General features: G+C 38.5%; 1 protein-coding gene across 1 annotated transcript in view; it reads left to right on the top strand.

Annotated features, from left to right (window-relative positions):
- The window catches only part of Cdh20 (cadherin 20), a 256,772-nt gene that overhangs the window by 206,503 nt on the left and 26,261 nt on the right, over positions 1-24,008 (top strand). Inside the window, exons 6-8 of the mRNA XM_051147229.1 lie at positions 1,679-1,866; positions 7,361-7,614; positions 21,600-21,736. Coding sequence (XP_051003186.1) covers positions 1,679-1,866; positions 7,361-7,614; positions 21,600-21,736 — 579 coding nt within the window. The remainder of the gene's footprint in view (positions 1-1,678; positions 1,867-7,360; positions 7,615-21,599; positions 21,737-24,008) is intronic.

Raw genomic sequence — 24,008 nt, 5'->3', positions numbered from 1 at the left:
TGGGATAGCTGGAAACTGGAGACGCCATGTTGTTTTGGGGTTTTTTGCTTATGCTTTTTTGCTGTCCTTTAGACATCTTGCCATCTTTGTTTTTGTTGTGTAGTTTCCAGAGTTGGATGGAGGGAGTCTGATGATAGATTCACTTGTTTTCTCACGATTTCCCTAGGCTGGGAGCTCAAAGCTTCACTGGTGTGGATGTTAGGAGGTTAGCCCTGTTGTTCTGGTCTCTCACAGCCAGTGATCTTCAGCCCCCCTGTGCTGTGGGCCCTGCAATTGTTCTGGGTCTCTGAATGAGTGTTGCGTCAGGCCAAGGTATCCACAGCCTTCTGTGTTCCCTGCCAAGTCCAGCCAGGAACACTGGGCCCGAACCACTGGCTGAATTCAGCTAGATTCTCAGGGCCAGAACCATCTGCCGAGCTCAGCTAGGGATTCTGTGGAGAAGATTACAAGCAGATGTCCATGTTTCCTAAAGGAGAAGTATAATCCACTGACACTTGGCATGGCACGATGGAGATTCTCTGGTTCTGTTTATAAGGAGCAAACATTACATCTTCTCTTGTAGAAGATGGGGTACAGTAAGCTGTCATCTTCTCAGAATCTTTGTCAGACATCTGTTCCTATACTCCAGGCTTATTATAGTTTACAATGCACACTGAATAGAGGGGAAGCCATAAGGATGGTTCAACAGTGAAGAGTGCTCACTGCTCTTGCAGAAGACCCAGGTTCAATTCCCAATACCCACACAATGGCTCACAATCCACAAATACCTACGACTCCAGTTCCAGGGCATCTGATGTCCTCTGTCCTCTGCAGGAATCTGCATGAACATGATGCAATAGATGTGCAATCATATACACATTAATTAATTAAGTAGTTAATTAATTAATTGAAAGCAAAAGACCATATGGCACTAAAAATGTATATGATTTTGTCATTTAGTAAGCCAGCCCATGATTGACAAAAATAAGGATGTCAAAGAACTGAGCCCTGAAAAAGTAAGCTAGCAAATATAGAACTTCACAAATGGGAAAACAATCTAAAAAATTAATTATGAGTCATAGCATCAGCTCAAAAAGAAGGCATTCGCAATGCCGAGTTTCTTCTAAGTGTGGGATCTATTTTGGGTATTTGGTTCTAGAACTAGAACAAAAAGCCCAAGCAGAGGCATCTAGAGGACCTCAGCCACATGAACGCGTTGATGAAGTACACATAAAGGCCAAAGGGCTTTCTCTTAGACTACTTCTCCTCTATGCTTTACTGCTCTCCATACATTCTGGGCAGCTGGCCAGAGACGGGCCCTCAGCACACAGGCCATGGAGCATAAAGGGAAATTGGAGCATTTAAAAATTTTTGTGATCACATGCTTCCCAAGAAAAATGTGACATTTGGAAAGAAATTCCCATTCCTATGGCATTGTAAAGATGAGGAACCACAGTGCTCCTCACTCCTCTGAAAGAAGAAGAATTATACTGTGAGGCTCAGCCTGACTTCTCACTTGTCTTACTCTTGGGCTCACAGTAAAGTTTTCAACTCTGACTGAAACTTTAAACCGTAAAACTTAAGGTTTCGCTTATGAACCACCAACAATGTTTGCATGCCATGGCCGATATAATGTGATAACAAAGCGTGTTTTAGTGAGAGATAATCAAGAATGCGTGTCCTGCTTTTTTCTTCACAGAACATTATCAGATGAGTGTGCTAGAATCTGCTCCAATTAGCTCTACAGTGGGGAGAGTGTTTGCCAAGGACTTGGATGAAGGAATCAATGCAGAGATGAAGTACACCATTGTGGATGGAGATGGGGCAGAGGCTTTTGATATTAATACGGACCCAAATTTCCAAGTTGGCATCATAACTGTGAAGAAGGTAATCCGATTTCTTTTCCAAATCATTTTCAAGACCACTTTGCATGGAAAATGCTTGTGGAGGGTGTCTGCACATTAGGATATGTTTTATTTCAAGTCTTCTGATAAAACCTTTTCCTTAGACCAATGAGATGGCTCAGTAGCTAAATTTAGAACTTCCCACAAAAGCCTGACAACACAAAACCAACTTTTCTGGGAAAAAAATCAGCTCCCAAAAGCTTTCCTCTTGACTGACCTCCAAATTGCAACATGGCACGGGCACACCTGAATTCAGACACATTTTCACACACACACACACACACACACACACACACACACACACACACACACATACACACACACACACACACACACACACACACACACACACACGCACACACACGGCGGGGAGAATGGGAGGAAGAGAGAGAAAATGAGAGGGAGGGAGAGAGAGAGAGAGAAGGAGGGAGGGAGGGAAAGATAATTTAAAAATAAATCTTCCTAATTAACTTTAAAACACCTCTTATGGCTTGGGCTTGCATGCAAAAATGCTGGCTGTGTCATTATTTTACAGAAAGGATTATTAAAAACATATTACAAATAAGCCACTTCTATTTAGGCACTTAAAAACTGCTTTAGCAAAAAAACAAAAAAAAACTGCTTTAGCTTGATGCTCAAATATTGTTAATGACTTAATCAATATGTGAATCCCACATCTTTACATCAGTTTACCATAAATAGTAAAGCAAGCTATAATGTTATTATGAATAAGTAAATAATATATAGCACTTTTAAATTAATTCTTGAAGGCTCATAAACGCAAATGAAACTTGAAATTTTTCCTTAAACATAAATTTTCTTTGTTCCATCCTAAGGTACCATGTTTCCTTAGGGTAAATGTTCATTCTTTTTTTTTTTTTTTTTTTTTTCTGATTTCTTTTTTTTACTTTTATTGAATGTCTATGATTTACATGTCATGCACCAAAATTCCTCTCCTCCCTCCCCCCGCAGTAAAATAAAACAAACAAAAAATCTTGTCACAGAAGCTGTAGTGTATCGCACAGTATAGCCTTTTGTCCACATATGTTTACTTTCAAATGGTCGTTGCTATGAGTCATGCATGGATCTGATTGGAGGCCTACACTATCATTGCTGGATCCTCACTAGGACTGTTGTTGGATATCCCGCTGTTGCTGGGTGTCAAGGAGATTCTTAATATTTGAATCTGCAGGTCTGGTCCCTTCATGTTCCAGCAGGTCATACATGAGATAGATGTTGGGGTGAGGTTTACTCAGAGCCCTGGATCAAGACCTGCTCCCTTGTCCTCAGGGCATGGCCAGTTCACCCACTCCCATGTCATCAGGGCAAGGCAAATGTTCATTCTTTTTGTGTGCCATAAAGCATATATGGATAAGTTCAGTAAATAAAAGACAAAATTGTCCTATTTTAATTTTTATGTGTGTGCAACATATGTATATATGTATGTATGTGTGTATGCACATGTCTATACATATGTATGTTTGTGCAGAGGCATGGAGAGGAAACAGGCTGGCAAGCAAGCCTCAAAAATCATCCAGCCTTGCCTCCTTAGCACAGGGGCTGTAGGCCTGCACTTGTGCCTGGATTCTGCATGGGTCCTTGGGATCCAACTCAGATCTCCATGCTTGTGTGGCAAGCACCTTACTAGCTAAGCCATCTCCTAAGCCCAACTAACCAGATTAATGGATAAAGCATGAGAAACAGAATTCCCCAGAACCTACTGAAAAAATGGGTAGTTGTGGCAGTCTCTCTATAATCCCAGCATGGGATATATAAAAAAAAAGGCACAGGGTCCTGGGGATGCAGGTTCAGTGAGAGAACCTACCTCAATAACCATAGAAGAGAACAAAGGCACAGGTTGCCAACTTTGGGGCTACACACACACACACACACACTCACATATACATATGCATTCATATCACACATGCAAATAAATTGAATCTAACACCTTACAAATGAATATCTAATTTAAAACATTGATTTGCCTCAACCACACCCTGCCACCTGCCTGGGAACCTTGCCTAAGCAGCTGTTCATACCTAGTGGCCATGGTAAGGCTCCTCCATCCATCCCACCACTCGCCCTGGGATCCTTCCCAATCAGCCATGCATGTAGCCACTGGTGACTCTGTCCCACACTCCAATGCTGTCTGTGGTGAGATCTCCTAGCCCTAATCCTGTCTACTCAGAGTCCTTATCCAAGCTACCATATAGAAGACTTCTAGTAATAAGCTCCCTCACCCTTACACTACCATCTACTTGCCTGGAATATCACAAGCAACCCCATTTGTACGGCTGATAGGACCCCAGCAACCCTGGGAGTCACTAAACTGGAAACACCCTCTACTTCTTAGTTCACAAAACAACACAAAGTGTCCAAAGGATTGAGCTTCATAAACCTCCTACCTGATCCAAAGCCAGCCAAGTTTGGATCATAGCAAACATATACCACAGCAAACAAATGGAAATATGCCAAAATCCTCCAACCAGAAATCCTCACAGCCAACAAACAATGACCTTGAAACAGTGCAAGATGGTAAGATTGATTTATGAATTTGCAAACACATTTATATAATTGAAACACTACAATTTATTATTTTGAAAATTAACAACATATAAGTTTATAAGATGACTAAAAATAATACCAATTTTTTACATGAAAAAGAATTAAAAGCATTTCCTACTATATATTTTGCTTCCATTAAATAATAACACATCACTAAGTATCACTAGACAATGTCCAAAGTTTTGAATAATTATTGTTTGTTGAATGCAAAAGTAGACCATTCAAAAAGTTAACCAATAAAAAATTTAAAATATATAAAAAATTAACCAATAATAAAATAATAAAATGGGACCTTTAGAATACTTAATATTTAAAGTAAAATATATTTTAAAACATTCTAAATAATAAAACATTAGTGACTTATATTACATTGTTATTATACAGGTTAAATATTGTTACAACCATTCTTTTTTTTAAAAAACATATTTATTAATACCACAATTTGAGTAAAGATAAAATTTCTTTTCTCACATCCCTTATCTGGGAAGGTTAGACATTGCAAGCCAGAAACTTGTCTCTCAATATCATTATCCAAACTCTGTCCATGTTCAATCAAAACATACATCAATTTTTCTTAGGCTGTTTAGATTCCTTTTCTGAACATATGAGCTGCCAGAAAATATAATTAAGAGCAAGTCCAATATGTTGGGTAGATGGACTAGTCACATGTAATAAATATTTTAAAGGCTATTGACTGTTCAATCCATATGTCTGGAACAACTCCCAGATGTCTGACCCACACCTATCATCTTCCTTTGTAATTAATAATGTCATATAAATTGAAACAAAAGTTTTCCTTTTGATGTATTTCTCTTAGGTCTATTATTTATCTAAAAAGCACATAGTTCCCAAAAAGAGGAATTAAGTTGATTGAAAGAATTGGGTCTTCATACAATCACAGTGATTGCTACTCAGGACCATATGTCATTTTAGCTTTTAAGTAATCAGTCAATCGATTTTCAGTCTCTTAAATGCTTGAAATATGCCTTGAAATATGTAATTTTCAGAGTGTTCTTTGTTCTATAGTTGCATGATCCTGTGTCATTCTCTAGTCTTCAGCTTAGATTCCATCTGCCAGAGGGCAGTAAGTAGTTGTAGACAGTCCATTCTCCTCTCCCGTGGGCCACAGACACAAACCTCTGTACTTCTCTAACGCTCATAGGCCATGAACTACAACTCCTGCAATTATTTTATATACCACTTAAAATTTTCCAACTTTACCTGACCCAATGCCTTATTTATAATTATTTGAAGAGCTCTTAGAGACACAGCTGGACATATTTGCCTCACCTGTATCAGATTCGCCCCCTGCTGGTGTTTCAGTACCCTTCCACCTTTACAATCTTTCGGAAGCCATTTTAGATAGCAGTAAATTCTAGTATGTGCAGTACCAACACTGCAAAACTGAATGTAAGTACAACACTAATGCCTTTGACAAGATGCGACTTGCAGGGGCTCTACCAACTGGAGCTTATCACCTGCTAAGTACACAACAATTGTAATGTGGCATCAATTAGAAAAAAATGGTACTCCCAAAGTTTAGAATGCAATAGAACCGCCACCTCTCAAAAACCTGGTTAACATCAAACCCTTATACACCATCACATAAATGGTAACACATAGAAACTTGTGTCACCATTTAATGAAATACTATTTTTTACTACATTTTGGCTGTTTTGCCTTGCTACACATTCGGGGGTAAAATCCCAAATGAGTCCTTGCTTTTGACCTTGAATCTGAAGAAGAATATACAAAGAAGTTTTTTAATAAAAACTTGTCCTCCAGCAGGTTACCGAGAAGAGACTTGATACCCTATGAGCATATACAGGGAGAGGTAATCCCCCTCAGGAACAGTCATAGGAGAGGGGAATAAGGGGAAAGGGGGAGGGAGGGAAGAATGGGAGGACACAGGGATGGGATAACCATTGAGATGTAACAAGAATAAATTAATAATAAAAAATTAAAAAAAAACTCCTCATTGCATAGGTGCTGTGAACAGAACATAGGTCCTCGGGAAGGGCAGCAATTACTCTTAACCACTGAACCATCTCTCTAGTTTATCAATTTTATATTCTATACTATGGAACCATAATAGACAAAACTGATTTCTTGTGCTTAAGTCCTGGTCATTTAGGGCCAATCATCTTAGCTGGCACCATACAGCTATGCCACTTCAGTCCTGTCTTCTGAGTTTCTAAGTCTTTGAAGTTATTTGTTGAACAGGATCATGTATATAAACTAAAGAAACAAAGGTTGCTGTTGCACAGTGTGCCAAGAATTCTTGGGAGGCACTTAACATATTTCCTTAGAAATAATCACCATTGCTTTGAAAGTCAAGAAGAAAATGAGTCTATCACTTTTTATCCAGCTTACTGAACGATTGGTTTCACTACAAAGTTTTGGTACATTTCCGTATGTCTACAGCTTGCTCATATTCACTCCCCTCTATCCGTCCCCATTCCTCCTCCACTCTCACTAGTCCCATTCCTCCCTTAAAATAGCCTAGGACAGAATACAAACTTGATCTTAAGTCTCCAACATCTTTCCAAAAGAAGAAGTGCCTCTGAACACAAGGTCACAAGCATCTTTGTCTGGCTTGGACAGATGGTTATGAGGAAACACAACTTCCCTTCTTAAAAGTAGGTTGGGACAACAAAGGTTTCCCAAACATTCGCTCCAAGTTAAGTAAAGTTAAACAAATTAAAACTGAGCCTTCCAGACAGTCCTTCCTTTTCACCTATGACTGAATCTGGTGTTATCACCAAGAACAAGACAAGTGTCCCTTTTATTTTTCTCTTTTTTACTGTTTCAGTGAATTTGGGGGTTCTCAGCTAATCATTGGTATTGGGTGTCCTTTTGACTCAGGACATGCATGCTACTGGCTGACCATTTCTTTTCTCCTTCCCTTTCAGCCCCTGAGTTTTGAAAGCAAGAAAAGCTATACCCTGAAGGTGGAAGGAGCCAATTCTCATTTGGAGATGCGATTTCTGAACCTTGGCCCATTTCAGGACACAACGACAGTGCACATCAGCGTGGAGGATGTGGATGAGCCCCCTGTGTTTGCACCTGGATTTTATTTTGTGGAGGTGCCTGAGGATGTGACAATTGGAACAACCATACAGATCATTTCAGCGAAAGACCCAGATGTGACCAACAATTCAATCAGGTTCTACCATAGATTTCACCTTTTCCTTATATCCTGGAAGTTTTCCTTGTCTTTTATATAACATTCTTGCATTTTCGCCCTTGTTTCTTCCTTCTTAAATCCCATCTGTGGACATTTTTCTCTGAGTTTTCTTGTAGTTGTTCTTGTTGTTAAAATAACATGGCAACATCATGTGCCTAGAAAGGTAAATGTAATTATATCTTAAACTCACTTTCATTTAGTTCAGATATGCACATACACACACCATTAATTCTTAATTGTGGCTCCACGGACACTTGGGACTGTATCAGTCTTTACTCATTTTAGGGTCTGTCTTGGGCATTGAACTTTCTAATGCCAGGATCTCTGGTCTTCGACAACAAAATGCTAATATCATCCTCCAAGCTTTAACAACATAAACTGTGCCCAGCTACAGCCCAGGGATACGATGCAAACAACCCAAGAGCAGACCCACCAACACAAAACAACTGCAGTCACACACAGATGTCAAAATCTTCAAAATCGCTCCTCTTTTCAAAGTTTATTAGTCTTTTAAAGTCAGCATGCATAGTAATGGGTTTTGTTGTGGCACTCTTCTATCTTCATAGTTTATTCTTATTCACCCCTTCCCTAATGCCCTTCACTCCACTTGTTTGTTTCCCTTCTTCCCCCACAATCAGTCATCCTTCTTGCTTTCATATCACAGGGATTCCACTATCCCATTTCCCCTCCCTTGAGATAGGTCCACTTTGTGTTTTCATGTCAAGCATGCATGCACGCGCACACATACACACACACACACACAGAGAGAGAGAGAGAGAGAGAGAGAGAGAGAGGGGGGAGAGAGAGAGAGAGAGAGAGAGAGAGAGAGAGAGAGAGAGAGAGAGAGAGAGAGAGAGAGAGAGACTTAAATCTCAATCCCACACATCCAAGGAAACATGATGAGTTCTGTTTGTCCGGTTTATTAGCATAGCATGAACTCTTCCTCCATCTTCTTTCCTGAAAATGCCACGGTTCTCTTTTTCTTCATGAATGAATAAAATTCCACTGTGTATATTTGCCTACTCACATGTGAATAGATGTCTAGGCTGGCCCCACAACTTAGCTAGTATGAAAAGAATGTCAATAAACCTGGTTGTGCAGGTTGCTTGTTGATGTGGATTCCTTTGGGGAAATACCTAGAATAGATACAGACAGGTCACACAATAGTTCTATTTTTGGTTTTGGAGGAACCTCCACACTGACTTCCATAGTAGCTGCAGCAGAGTGGATTTCCACCAGTAACGTCTAAGGGGTCTCTTTTCCTTAGATGCTCACCATCACTTTTTGTTTTCTAGAGACGAAATGCAATCTCAAAGTAGTTATAATTTGCTTTCCCTGATGGCTAAGAGTATTGAACACATTTTCAAATTGTTATTGTTCACCTTTATTTCATTTTGTGAGAGCTGTCAGTTCAGTTTATTAGCCCATTTCTCAACTTGGATGATTTGTAGGGAGCTCTGATGTTTAATTTTTATGGCTCTGTATATTCTAGAGATTGATCTCCTATTGATGAATGGTGAGAACAGACTTTTTTCCTTCTGTAGACTCTCTATTCTCCATTGTTTCTTTGCCTTGAAGAAGCTTCTTATCTTCATGTAATCATGTCTGTCAGTTCTCAGAATTATATCCTTTATTGTTGGATTTGTTATTATGTCTGTATCTTTAAATGCACCGCCTATATTTTCTACTGGCAGTTTCAAGGTTTGAGGCCCTCTGTTAATGGTTTTTGTCCATTGGGAGCTGATTTTTGTAAACGGTTAGAGACATGACTCCAGTTTCATCATTCATTGTGTGGATATTTAGTGTTCTCAGCATCATTCATTAAAGAGCTTGTTTCTTTTTCAGTATGTGATTTTTTTTTTTTTTTGAAAACTTTGCAAAACATTAGGTAAATACATCTGTTTGGGTTTGTTTCTGGATTCTATTTTCTACTGGGCTTGTCTACATGTCTGTTTTTGTGCCAGGACCATGATTATTCTGTTACTAATTCTCATTAGTATAATTTGACATCAGGAGTTGTGATACCTCCAACACTGCACTTTGGAATTGCTTTGGCTATTGAGGAGTCTTACTTTCTTTTATTAGCATATGTTATACATAATTATGTAACAGTGGGCTTCAATGTGACATTTTCATAGATGGATACAATGCATTTTTATCATACTCACTTCCTATTACCCTCTTTTGTCCCACTCCCATTCACACTGACCCTCATCATCATCACAATTAGTCCCCCTTCTTCTTTCATGTCTTTGGGGATTTTCGGTTGGTTGGATGGCTAGTTGGATATTAGAGATGTTCTCTGGGTTGGGAGTACCCAATGAGGGTTATGAGGGTTGCCTACAGGAACATGGGTGCAGGGCTATTTACAGTAGCATGGACATCTTTCTAGTGGCTACACCTCTGAAGAAAATGTTTCTCTTCCCCCCTGCAATCATTAACTGCTTCTAGATTTGTAGTGAAAGGTATGGCCCAGAAGCCCTCCCACTTCCACGGCAATATGTAGGGGGACCCAATCTTCTCCAGCTAATCATAGCTGCTGTGACTCAAACATGCATTAGTCATGCCGTGCTTAGAGGACAACATTCCTCAACCCTCCATCGCTTCATCCAGCTCTTAAATTCTTCCTTCCCCTTCTTCCATGATGTTCCACAAGCATTGGCACGCACATACAGATGCTTTCTTGTAGCAGAATGTTCAACAATCACATAGTCTCATCTCTTTGGCCTGCTAGGAGCCTCTACAGTGGCCACAGCAGCTGACAGCAGCACCAATCTATGAGCATAAGTATTTGCTTCCAAATGAATTCGAAGATTGATTTTTCTAGCTTTGTGAAGAATGTAATCAGGATTTTGATGGGGATAACAGTGAATTTTAGATCTCTGTAATGTGGCCACTTTTTACAAAACTAGTTTTACCAAACTGAGTATAGGATGATTTTTCATCTTCTAGTATCTTCTTCAGTTTCCTAATTCACTATTTCAAAGTTTTCATTGTAAAGATCTTTAATTTCTCCTAGGTTGATTTTAGCCCCAGGTATTTTTAAGTGGTGGTGAATGGAACTTTCCTTTGTTTTCTTCATCAGAAAATTTATTATTACTTGTATATAGTGAGATTACTTTGATTTCTGAAATTTAAAAATCACTCAGGAGTAAATATATTCATTGTACATTCCTTCAAGTTTTATTAGCCTTTACCATTTTCACATTTAAAACAAATGGAACAGACTAAGTTGTGATAGCACATACTTGTAATAACAGCATTTGGAAGACAGAGATAATCTCAAGTGTGAGGCCAGCCCGAGCTACATAGTGAGTTCCAAGCCAGCCAGAGCTATACAGCTATAGGGTGGTACCCTGTATATACAGTAAGTCTCTGATCTCAAAAACTAAATAAAACAAACAAAGTAGGAAAATATCATACATCATATTTATCATACAATATATCTCTTTATATTATAGAAAAAAAAAACAGGTACAGAAATAGCTCCTCAGGTCAGTGGCTTTGATGACATACAGATTGGCCAGAGAGTCCTCTATACACACAGTCCTACATCTTTGTCACTCCAAGGTATGTTTTGCTGTTGAAGATTCCACCCATGATGATTCCCATCAAGACTGGAGAATTATTCTCACAACCTTGGCTTTTTAGAGTCAACTCTGGAAGCAAAGTGTAAACAGCTGGTAGACAGGCTGACACCTTAGCCTTCCACAGCTACTGCCAAGCTTCTGAAGCCAGATTCACAAGCGATTAGAATTCCAAGGCTGTTTGAAGCCATCTGTCACAGTAATTGTTGAAAGCCACACAGTAAAATGAATCTGGATCCTTAGTACAGATAAAACATTTTAAACGCACCCCCATTTATCAAATGCATTTTCTGTCACCTGGCTGCTTCCTCATCTGGTGCCATTTGTACTTAAGGAAAATGTGCTTTTAGGGTTTAACAAGAATGGTTTTCTCCAGGGAATAACTGCACCAAAGGGAAATCTGCTCCCTCTGACTAACACATTCTATGTCCAAGCATCAAAGTGGCTAAAAACATTTTTACGTAAAAAAAAAAACAAAAAACAACAACAAATTTTCCTAAATTGTAAAAACTTTATGAATTTACATTTCAACTTTAAGCTTTTTGTTGTAAGACAACATAAGTGAAAACATAATGTACCCATAGCAAAGCAAAAATAAAACAGATGTAGCATAAATTTCTATTTTCAGAAAAATATGATTATATAATTTGTGATCATGACTTGCTAATTATCTATTATTTTGTGACATAGTAGTTAGTTTGCATGTCAAAGGAGGTAATGTGGGACTAGTGTAGAGGATTAAACCTCATGGCAGAGACAAATAAAACAAGCACATAATAAATAAAAGGAGATCTAAGTTCTAAATTAGAATATGGACTGAACGATACATTTCCATGTCATCTCCCAGATTTTGACTTGTTACCTCTATGCGATAATCACTGGAAATAAGATCTGATTAGGAGTCACACTGATGAGCAACAAACAAGTCAAAGAGACTGAATGCAATCACACACACACACACACACACACACACACACACACACACACACACACCATGTGCACACACACACACCTTACATGGTGTGTCTGGAATTCTGTATTGCAGCTATTATCTCAAAACATATCAGTGGTGGGGAGGGGGTGAGGAGTACTCATAATTCAAGATTCACTCATGACATCAGCAAACATGAGAGAGACAAGATGAAGAAATTTCTCTGGCTAACAGAAAACGCCATTTCAGATGGGCCCTTTGAAGACATCCATCAGCATAAGAGGAGTTCTAAGGGAGCCCATGGCTGTTCCAAAGAGCCTAGACAAGATGAACACAGGAGCACATAGACTGAGGCTAGAAAAGTTCTGCTGTTCTGGAGCAAAACTCTGTGGTCCTGGGTAGGAAACTGTCAAGAACAGGGTTCCAGACCTAGAAGTCTGAAGACAGGGAATCACATACACAATTTCCCCTCTGATTTTTTGTGAGAAATAATAGAGTTCACATTGGTAGATATAAAAGTCTCTCTGTCCACAAAGAACATCAAGGGCCCTAGACTCTCAAAGATCTCAAGAGGAAAAGTGTTGAAAAGTCAACTGCGTGGCTTTTACTTACTAAATCATTAGGACTTGCTTTCTCATATTATAGTTCCCAAAGCTATCCATGTTACCCTCATTTTTATATAAAAGTTAATGTGAGGAGTTGGAGAGACGGTTCAGCAGTTAAGAGCCCCTGATGGTCAATCACAAGCACTGGCATTCAGGCCTAATCACACATTTAACTATCTGTAAGCAGTCTGCAAATGCCTGTTAACTCCAGTTCCCAATGGATCAGAAACACTCTTTGGAGCTCTATATGAGTACCGCTTTGCACACCTGCACAAAAATGTTAACATGCACTCACACAGACCAACAGACACAAAATATTATGAATAAAATTTTAAAATAATGGGGTTGGAGAGATGGCTCAGCAGTCAAGAATACTGACTGCTCTTCCAGAGGACCCGGATTCAATTCCCAGCACCCACATTGCAGCTCACAACTGTCTGTAACTCCAAGATATGACACCCTCACACAGACATACATGCAGGCAAAACACCAATGCACTAAAAATAAAGAAATTATTTTAAAAAATTTTTTAAATAAAATTTTTTTATATTCGTTACATACTTTATTATTTTTTGTTTTTGTTTTTTTTATTAATTTATTCTTATTATATCTCAATGTTTATCCCATCCCTTGTATCCTCCCATTCCCCCCCCCCCCATTTTCCCATTATTCCCCTCCCCTATGACTGTTCTTGAGGGGGATTACCTCCCCCTATATATTCTCATAGGGTATCGAGTCTCTTCTTGGCTACCTGCCTCTGAGTGCCACCAGGTCTCCCCTTGTTTTTAAATAATTTGTATATTTCTCCCGATCCATGAGCAAGGAAGATCATTCCATCTTCTCAAGTCATCTTCAATCTTTCTTCAGAGTTTTGAAATTTTTTTCAAACAAGTCCTTCACTTGCTTAGTTAGAGTGACTCCTAGATATTTTATATTGCACCTAAGTGTTGGGGTAACCCACAAACACTGTACTTTCTGCCTGTAAAAAGGTGTGTTCTCTATTGTTACTTGTGTAGGGGCAAAATTAATGCCATATCCTGTATGTAATTTATATTCTGCATTTAATACCATGTTCTGTATGAGAACTTGTCTCCAGGTGACTTCACCTCTTCCTGCGTTCCATCATGGGAATGACTACGCACTGCCATAAACTAGACCTGCTATCAGTTTCCAGAAATGCCACCTGAGCAACTAGCTGAGATAAAACAACTTCCCTGGAGACTGACTCAGTCTCCACCCAACCTGCCTAAGGAACTGTGAAGTTTCCACAGCCTCTCTTATCCCACCCCTCCAGGAACTGTGAAGTTTCCACAGCCTCACCTACCCCTACCCTCCAGGAACTGTGACCAAAATCTACCCAGCCTAAGAATATAAAAACCCTACAACTCTTGTGTTCGGGGTCACCTGCCTCCTGTGTGCAAGTAAACCCCAGCACACTGGAACAGTAAAGCCTTTCTTTTGTATCAACCCGAAAAAAAATTAATAATTTGTATATTATGTCACATAGTGAACTCATATACATTTTTATAAATAATGATACGGATTTTTAAAAATAAAATGCATACTAAATAGCTTCCTATATCACCCAAAGTTAAAATACTATAAATTAAAGCCATTTGACATTTTTTAAAAGATTATTAGGACTGCACTGGTCATTATTAACTGGTAGGGTACCAAATACTGTTAATGTAGTTATTTGCATATAAAACTTCATTACTTAGATTTCCATCACTGATAAATATTCAAACAAAATTTCACAAGGATGCTGAGCCATTTAGTAACTAAAAGTAGTGTCTGCTGGTATGGAACGAGCCTGCTGTGCTTCTGTGTCATCCTGAAGTGTGTGAATCCAGCAAGCACACTCATGACACAGAATGTCTTCACCCAAGCCAACAAATGCCAGTTCTGTCTGCTCAAGGCAGCTTTGCATATGTGTGCTAAGCACATTCTGCTCATATGAGGTAAGAACGTAACAGCTGGAGACAGGACAACCACCTACAGGAATCACTACTAGGTCTCAATGTCCTTGTTTTCCATCTGTATCTGTACTTTCAATTTGTTCTCCTGTGCCCTGGCAATTGGCCCATTCAGAGAAATAAGGGCCATTATTCCCTCACTGTAGCCTAGCTTGGGAAATTGAAGAGGGATTCTACTTGATGAGAGAAGCTCCCTAAGGCAGGCTCCTGCTGTGTCAACCAGGCAGTGCTGTCAGGGGACCTGTCACTTGGTTATTTCTATCACTCCATCCCCCACACCATCTGTGACATTTGCCATGGTGGGGCTAGGTTTCTGGTTCATAAGAGCTACCCCTCACCCAGCAATACATCTACAGCCTGCACATCCTCCATCCAGTTTCTGCTCTGCCCAAATGTGGGGCTTTTCTTGTGTCTCAGAGCTAAGATTATGCTGTCATTAGCCAACCAGTACTTCTATTTCCTAAAAGAAAATTCAACTTTTAAAGGAGATTTAAAGCTAAATCACAGGTATGCCCAGAAAAAATACTGCACTCGAGCTTGTTTTAAATTAATTTTGTTAAGTACACAAGTGTTTACACGATGTAGCCAATCAGCAGTACAGGCTTCATGTGGGTCCCCTAGTAAGGGGAGCAGGGTCTGTCTCTGACATGGACTTTACTGCCTGCTTTTTGATCACTTCCCCCTGGCAGGGCTGCATTACCAGGCCACAGGAGACAAGGAGGCACTCAGTCCTGATGCAATTTGTGGGTTGATGGGGCTCTCCTTTTCTGAAGAACAGGGGAGGACAAAGGGAGGGAGGGTGGGACCCACAGGAGAGGAGGAAGGGGCTACAATTGGGATGTAAAGTGAATAAATAAATAAATTATCTTTTAAAAGAAGAAAGTTAACAATTTGTTATCATGTCTAATTTTAAGAAGTAAAGCTGTTTTCCTGGGCAATATTCTACAATCCATATGTCAATAAGGCACTGGTAGATGTGGCTAAGGTGCCAGACACTGCAGCTGGACTGCCTAGATTTGTTTCCCAGTAATATGACCTTGGATAAGTGACTTAACCTCTTAAGCCTAGAGATTTTCTTATCTCTAAAGCAGAAATGCTAATAATGCCTACCTACCAATGGTGTTATTTTGAGTATAGGTGACTCACCACATTTGGTGTATTAAGCCAAGTCTGGCAAATAATAAATGCTTGTTAAACAGACTCTCAGGTGAGAGGTTAATTGGCTTCCCTAAATTCCCTAAGATTTACGAAGTCATTACTGAAGTTACTCCGTCTTAATTTACAACTGAAATTACTCCAACTTCTCTGGCTCTTACTCATCAACTGCCTCTTTAAATCCTAACTCTAAGTGGTAATCTTGAATCTCTAAAGAAATTTATACATTTGATGAAAAATGTTTCATATACATGCATATCTACAGATAGATAGATAGATAGGTAGATAGATAGATAGATAGATAGATAGATAGATAGATAGATAGATAGATAACAGATAGAAACTTTACATCAATATTTCCCTTATTACCTGTGATAATTTGGCATGCATAAATCCCATTCTATTTCATTTTCTTTCAGTACTAATCACAATCAACTATACTAATTTCATAGCTCACCAAGAGGCAATATGCAAATTACTGCACCCGAGGAAGTTATTACTAGCAAAGTCAGTTTCAGGGGAGGCTAAGAATGCACACTCCCCTTGAAGAGGACCCAAAGATCGCTCCAAGCACTCACACCAGTTGGCTCACAACTGCTGTTAACTCCAGCTCCAGGAGATTCAATGTCTTCTCTTAGCCTTGGCAGGAAGCTTTCACATGCACATAAACCCACAAAGACACACACACACACACACACACAATTCAAGTTAAATTCTTAAGGAAACTGCAGTTTCTTCATCTCAACAACTTTAAGACAAAAACTGCGATTTTGTCAACTTTTATTAAAATTTGAATTATGGCCTAAAATTTCTCTGGCCTCTATTTAATGATCTGTAAGAACAGTAAGAACAGCTGTAACTCCACATAGATGATTTTACATCTTAGTTGAAAGTCATTTAATATTCCTAAACTTCAGTGTGCTTGTCTGATAGTTAGGATAACTCTCCAAATATTTGAAAATGTTAGGATAAGTAAGTTATACATGTTAATTGTTAGTTGATCAACTCATGGTCATTTCAATTACTAGTCTATTTATATTACAAGAATATGCATCCTAGGTTTAACAAATAGCTATGATTCTACAGACAGATAAGATAAAATAGATAAGGTCTTCAAAAACCTCAGAGACTTACAGAATATGGCACTTAAAGATATTTTACTATTTAAAAGATTCACTGACAATAAAACAGGTTAACTCTTGGCAATACCCAGCCTACCTCAAAGAAGATGATAAGCATCAAAGAACCTCCTTAGGGAGATGGCTTCAAATATGGCAAACCAGCCACTGAGCAAAATATCCTCATTTCAGCCATGGACAAAATTCTGCCTACAAATGTGCAAGCTTGGATACAGACAGAGTCAATGGCCAAACTCTGCCGAGACAGGGTAAGCAAGTCCTCAATAGTTCCTGCCTCACACATATGTCTGTCAAATACATTGGACCAGAAGGCTGAAGATGATGCTCCAACATTATAGAGAGTTTTAGGTGACGATTCAGGTAACAAACTGTCTCTGTCATTTTTTCATTTTGGAAGTTGCTAACCTGCACTTCCACTTTACTAAGTTTTTATTCCTTCTCAAGTCTCTGATGGAGTTGAAGACCAGACAGTTTCATTTTTTACAATTAAGCTTATTTGTTTGGGGATTCAGATGTTTTTAGGACTAGATAGATATTTTAAGTTGATAGAGATGAGATATGATAGATATTGATTTACATTGAGAATTTTAGACTTTCCAAGATAGGAAAGATTTTTTTTCCTTTTTTAAAGTATACTACTTTATTAATTTATTCACCTTACATCTCAATTGTTATCCCATCCCTTATATCCTCCCATTCCTCCTTCCCTCCCATTTTCCCTTTACTCCCTTCCCCCATGACTGTGACTGAGGGGGACCTCTTTCTCCTGTATATGCTCATAGAGTATCAAGTCTCTTCTTGGTAGCCTGCTATCCTTCCTCTGAGTGCCACCAGGCCTCCCCATACAGGGGACATGGTCAAATATGGGGCACCAGAGTACGTGTGAAAGTCAGTCCCCACTCTCCACTCAACTGTGGAGAATGTCCTGTCCATTGGCTAGATGTGGGTAGGAGTTCAAAGTTTACTGCACATATTGTCCTTGGCTGGTGCCATAGTTTGAGTAGGACCCCTGATCCCAGATCCGCCCGTCATAATGTTCTCCTTGTAGGTTTCTAGGACCCTCTGGATTCTTCTATTTCCCCATTCTCCCATGCTTCTCTCACCTAGAGTCCCAGTAGGATGTCCTCCCCTCTGCCCCACTTTCTTGATAAGTGAAGACATTCATGGGACACGCCTCTTGGGCAAGCGTCCAAATATAAGTGAGTATATACCATTTGACTCTTTTTGCTTCTGGGTTAACTCACTCATTTGGACCATTTCTAGTTCAATCCATTTGTCCACAAATTTTGGGAATTCCTTGTTTTTAATAGCTAAGTAGTATTCCATAGTGTAAATGTACCACCTAAGTGTCCCTCAGTAGAATAGATAAAGATGTTTTTTTCAAAGTTGCCAAATACAAATTGCCAGCACTATGATTGTAACATTAATATAATTCTTGATTTTTTGTGGTTCTTCTTGCTATATGTAGTTTACTTTCTATATATGTGTAATAATATATATATTTAAATATGTATATTAAACATATCACAAGGTGACTACTGTTAAAACACACACCAGCAATGACAATCATTGGCCTTTGAAGAACAGGATACTTCTGTATTTTGAACACTAGATCTTTGTTCTTTCCCCTATTCTTGGCATTAGCTTTCATCTTTTGATTGTTTCCTTTGCTGTGCAGAATATTCAGTTTGATGCAATTTAATTTGTTTGCTTTTTCTCTTTCTGCCTCTGTGCCTTTAGGGTCATATCTAAGACATCACACCGCAGACCAATGTTATATAATAGTCTTCTAGTAAATTTAGTTTCAGGTCTTAAGTTCTCTACTTCATTTGATTATTGTGAAATAGGGCCACATAAGCATTATTCTATATATGGACAGCAAATTTTCCAAGTACCAGTCATCAAAGAGTGCTCTTTCACCCCAATATGCACTCTTGTTGTCTTTAATAAAAACCCAATGAATTGTAACCATAAGTATATGTGAAGGAGTCCCTGCGGGTGTCCAAGCAGAGAAACAAACTGTGAATAGATGAGAAATAAAAACTCACCTCAGATTGACTTTTCAACCTGGGTCAAGACTTCAGAGAGTCTGGTACCAAACAGTTCACTGTTGGTATATTTAAAAGAGTACAACTTGGAGGAAAGCTTCCTGTTCTAATACAATCTGCACTGCATAAGGAAATGTAATTACATCAAAACTCAACTCAGGGTACATGCAATTTCTTTCAAGAAGTTCTAGAAATAGGCTGCCTGTGCTAGCTTAAGGGCCTAGGGAACACTCTGGCCCAGTGTCCATCATACAGATAATGTAAATGTCATTTGGACTACTAACCACCTCTGGTCCTGGTTGTAGGAGCTTGATATGGTCTGGCCCAACAGATACTACAGAAAACCAGACTACTAATTACCCACTTTTAATTCCCAGCTTTCTGGAAAAATAGGTTACATGTCTTCCCCTTTAAAAGAACAATCCTGGGTACTTGATATTGCTGGGTTCCTTGGAGATCTGTGGGCACAAGGACCTTTGTGCTCCCCATATATATGCATTTATTGAGATGGTCATTGTGTCTAACCAATTAGAATGGTCATTTACCAAAAGATGAAAAATAAGAAAGGGCATCCAAAAAAGGGAAACTTTGTACCTTGTGGGTGGGGATATAAGTTAGCACAGCCATTTTTTAAAAGTGTGGTGATTACTCAAAATACTAGAACTATCATATGTTCCAGCCATCCTATTTCTGGGCATATAGCCAAAGGATTACAATTAGTATGTAGAAGGAGCATCTTCATTTCCATGTTAACTGCCACATTATTCACAAAGCCAAGATATGGAAACAACCTAAGTGCTCATCAACAGATGAATGGATTTTTTAATGTGGTATTTTATACATACACAAGAGAATACCACTCAGCCTTTAAAAAGAATGAAACTCTCTCATTTGCCGCAACACAGATGAATCTAGAGAACATTATACTGTTTGAAATAAACCAGGAACAGAAAGGAAAATACCTCATGATCTTACTTAAATGTGGGAACTAAAAAGTTAAACCAATAAAAGATAGAAAATGGTGGTTATCATAGGCTAAGGCCAGTAAGGCTGATGGAAAGAGAAACTTTTTGGCCAAGGGAAACAGAGTTCCCAGCTAGAAAGGAAAAATCTAGGTGTCTATTGTACAGATGGTAACTAGTTAATTATGTGTTGTATATTTCAAAACTGCAGAAATGGATTATAAATGTTTTGCCATGAAGAAATATATGTAAGATAAAATGTATGTTTATTTGTAAGGTTTTTAATTCCACCAGAATATATATATGTTTTTTTAATTCCGTGTGTGTGTGTGTGTGTGTGTGTGTGTGTGTGTGTGTGTGTGTGTGTGTGTGTAGACAGGGAGAGAGAGAAAGAGAGAGAGAGAGAGAGAGAGAGAGAGAGAGAGAGAGAGAGAGAGAGATTATATTGCTAAATACATAATTTCTCAATAAAAATAACAAATTGCTAACCTTTACCAAGAAGTACATGAGACTCTCAATGATGTTTCTCAATCACAGCTAATTACAAAAATCCATTATTTTTAAACATCCTGACACATGAGCTTTCCTCCATCTTCCAAGATGAGGAACAGATGAGGTAATACAGATGAACAGAGGGAAACAGGTTGCCAGATCAGACTGGACAAGAATTACAGATCTTATTCATAACCAGGTTCACTGAGGAGTCACGAGACAGAGCAACAGCAGAGTGAGCCGTGTAATCCGTCCTTTGCAGAAGCTTAAAGCTGTCTGGCACATGTGCCTGTAAACACCATTCTTTTCCTACATAAAATGCACATTGCTCCAGACTGACTCACATGATGGAAACAACAAATAAGGTTTGTGGCCTGAACAAAAATGTCCTTTCCTTTACAGAACATCGTCTTATAATGCTCTACACATCTTGAAGGTGATATGATAGTTTCCAGCAGACTATCCCCCATAAATGCACAAAACTCTGTTTTATTTACAACTGGCAACCTAAATAGACCTACTTATCCTGAGAAAATCATCCTATATGAGGAATCTTCAGCTGGTAAATTCCATGCCAGTCAGGAGCTGAATCATTACACGTTTATGATGAGGAAGACCTGAAGCAAAGCTTTCCTTCCCAACACTGATACCAATTCTAAGGTGCAGAACCATGAGACTATGGCTTTCCTCTTCTTCAAGTTTCAGATTAGCATTTGAGAATTTAGCTGAATTACAAACACATATAAATAGAGGCTGATATTGAGGGTGTTCCAAAATCCTTGTAGCAGTTTTAAGCTTCAAATTGCATACATTGATTTTTATATAAATTAAAAGTACCATAAGTTTCTCAGTGCTCTGTTTATTTCACTTTTAAAATGCTTGAAGTAGTAAAAAAATAAAAAAGGTTCTTTTGTTTCTCTTAAGCATGATAAATCCAAAATGTTCTACATATTCACAACTCAGAGGCGACTGAGCCATCTCTACCATCATGTATATAGTCACTTCTCTCATGTGCTATGCTCTCATGTTTATCCAGATGAAAATCGGTACACGATCAATATCTTTACAGATACTCCATTGACAGAAGCAGCGATCCCGGGAGATTTTTCTATGTTGACATTACTACAGGTGCTCTAATGACTGCAAGACCACTAGATAGAGAAGAGTTTTCTTGGCATAATATAACTGTCCTTGCTATGGAAATGAGTAAGTAATATAATTTATTGGTTTCCACAGTTATAAAATGTAAAGGTATAGAAAGTGAAAGTTTCTAGACCTTGTAGCAAACTATTTTCCAAAGGATGAAGTGAGTTATGTGCTATATAAATACGTGATTATGTGATTTAGTCTATAGTTAATTTTTTTGTTGGGATACATCATTAATTGAGTTCAGATTTTTTATCTGTGTCAGTTAGGAGTTGAGTCATTACATGTTTATGACTGGGAAGGTCTGGACTCAATAATTTCTTTCTAACAGTGATACCTATTCAAAGAAGCAGAACTATGAAACTATAGCTTTGCCCTTTTTCAAGTTTCAGATTAGCTAGGAGACTATCTTAGCACTTCCTTTACTGTGTTGGGCATGACTGGTTCTTTCCCTGTTGGTGTATTTTTAAAAAGTATTATTATTTTGAGTTGCTTAAGTCTCTCCCTTCGTTACCCCAATCCCTTCCAACACTCCAATAATGGGTGGGACATAAAGAAGGTTATAGTGGGGAGAAGGGGCATAGTTTTCCTTAGCTACTTCCTGCTGTTGAGGGTCACTGGGTTCCTTGGGGCAAGTCTAATCCTCATTTCGAGCAATCTCCAAGTTCTTCTGCATGAACAGCAATGGGAAGCAGGAAAAACGCCAGCATCCTTCTTTCTCTGAGCCTCCAATATATTTCTCCGTCTGGCTTTTATCCCCCTGGCAAAGACCATGCTCGCACATGAGACACTTCACAGCTGACAGATAGCACGTGCCCTCTCAGGAGGCAACTATCAGCTGTGGACAAACTGAAGCAGTCCCACACCTGGGATCAAAACAAAAACATGTTTACATATAAACCAAAACTTCCACAGAAATCTCCCAGTTCACCTCTGCTCATTTATTCATCTCACAATACTTATCCTTTCCTGACCTCTTGTGTTTATGACTGTTTCTTTCTCCCATGTGTAATATTCATTGACGAATCTTCTGCAATATGGGTTTAGTGGTCCAGAACTGTTTTAGTTTATGTTCACTATGCTCATTTCAATTAGTTTTAAACAGTAAATTTGTTGAATATGAGTAATTTCAGTTGGCAGTTATTTAGTTTCAATGATTACTTGAAAATAATCACTCCATGTTTTCATAGCTCTTGTAGTTTCTAATGAAGAGTCTGATGTAATTCTCATAGATTTGCCCTTTTTAAGTTGGTGTTTCCCTCTTACATCCTTTACTGCTTTTGTTGTGTAGTCTTACTTAGCATTGTAACTATGATGACAGGATCTTTTCTGGACATGGCTACTCTGTTCAGAATGTCAATTATGCTTAGATGTTGATTTCTTGGAATACTGTGCTATAATTTTATTGACTAGGTTTTCTAAACCTTTAGATTATACCTCAGCTACTTCTATGCAATAAATTACTATGGTTGCTCTCTTCTCTATGTCTCAGGCTTCTTAAAAGTTGTGGTTGTATTCATCTATTCCATTACTAATACCTAACTACAGTATTTATTCAACTTCATTTCCAGTCCTTGATACTCTTTCTTCTTTTTAACCTAGTTTACTGGTGATGCTTTTCAGAGTGTTGTTTACATATTGTTTTCATTTACAAAAATTGCTTAGTGTTTTTTTCATCTTGATAGATTTGGTACTTTCTTATCCAGGTTCTGAACTATCTTCCTTATCTCATTAGTCCACTTGTTTGTATCCTCTTGCAAATCACCAGTCAAATGAATTCTTTGTTTGGCATTTTAATCATTTCAATATTGTTAGATTCACTTATTAATATGATATGATCTTTGGCAGAGACATTCTACTTACCTTTTCATATTTGTGTTTCGATTTTGTGATTTGTACATCTGTTAGTATAGTTATCGTTTCCTTTTTGTTATTGGGTTTGAAAAGCAGTCTTTTCCTGAGGTCTCAATTCCAATACCACTCACCAGAGGAAAACATAGGCCACTTTAACAATACTGAGACTACATCAAAACAGATAGAAAAATACTCTTAAAAATGGTTATAGCCAACTGATGAGCAACTGACCACAGAGGACCAACTGAAAAAAATAATGTAAAGTAATCTGTAAGCTTAGAACATAGTTTGGATAACAAGATGGCTTGACCAGTAAAGACATTTACCACAAAAGCCAGAGTTTGAGCTCTGGAATCCACATGAAGATGGAAAAAGAGAAATGAGTCCACAAAGTTGTTCTCTGACCTTCACATGCAATACCATGCATGGCCCATGTGCATTATACACACACCATGCATACACACACACACACACACAC

This window comes from Acomys russatus, chromosome 6 (assembly GCF_903995435.1).
Source record: "Acomys russatus chromosome 6, mAcoRus1.1, whole genome shotgun sequence".
Lineage (NCBI taxonomy): Eukaryota > Metazoa > Chordata > Mammalia > Rodentia > Muridae > Acomys > Acomys russatus.
This window is presented reverse-complemented; position numbering and strand designations above follow the sequence as displayed.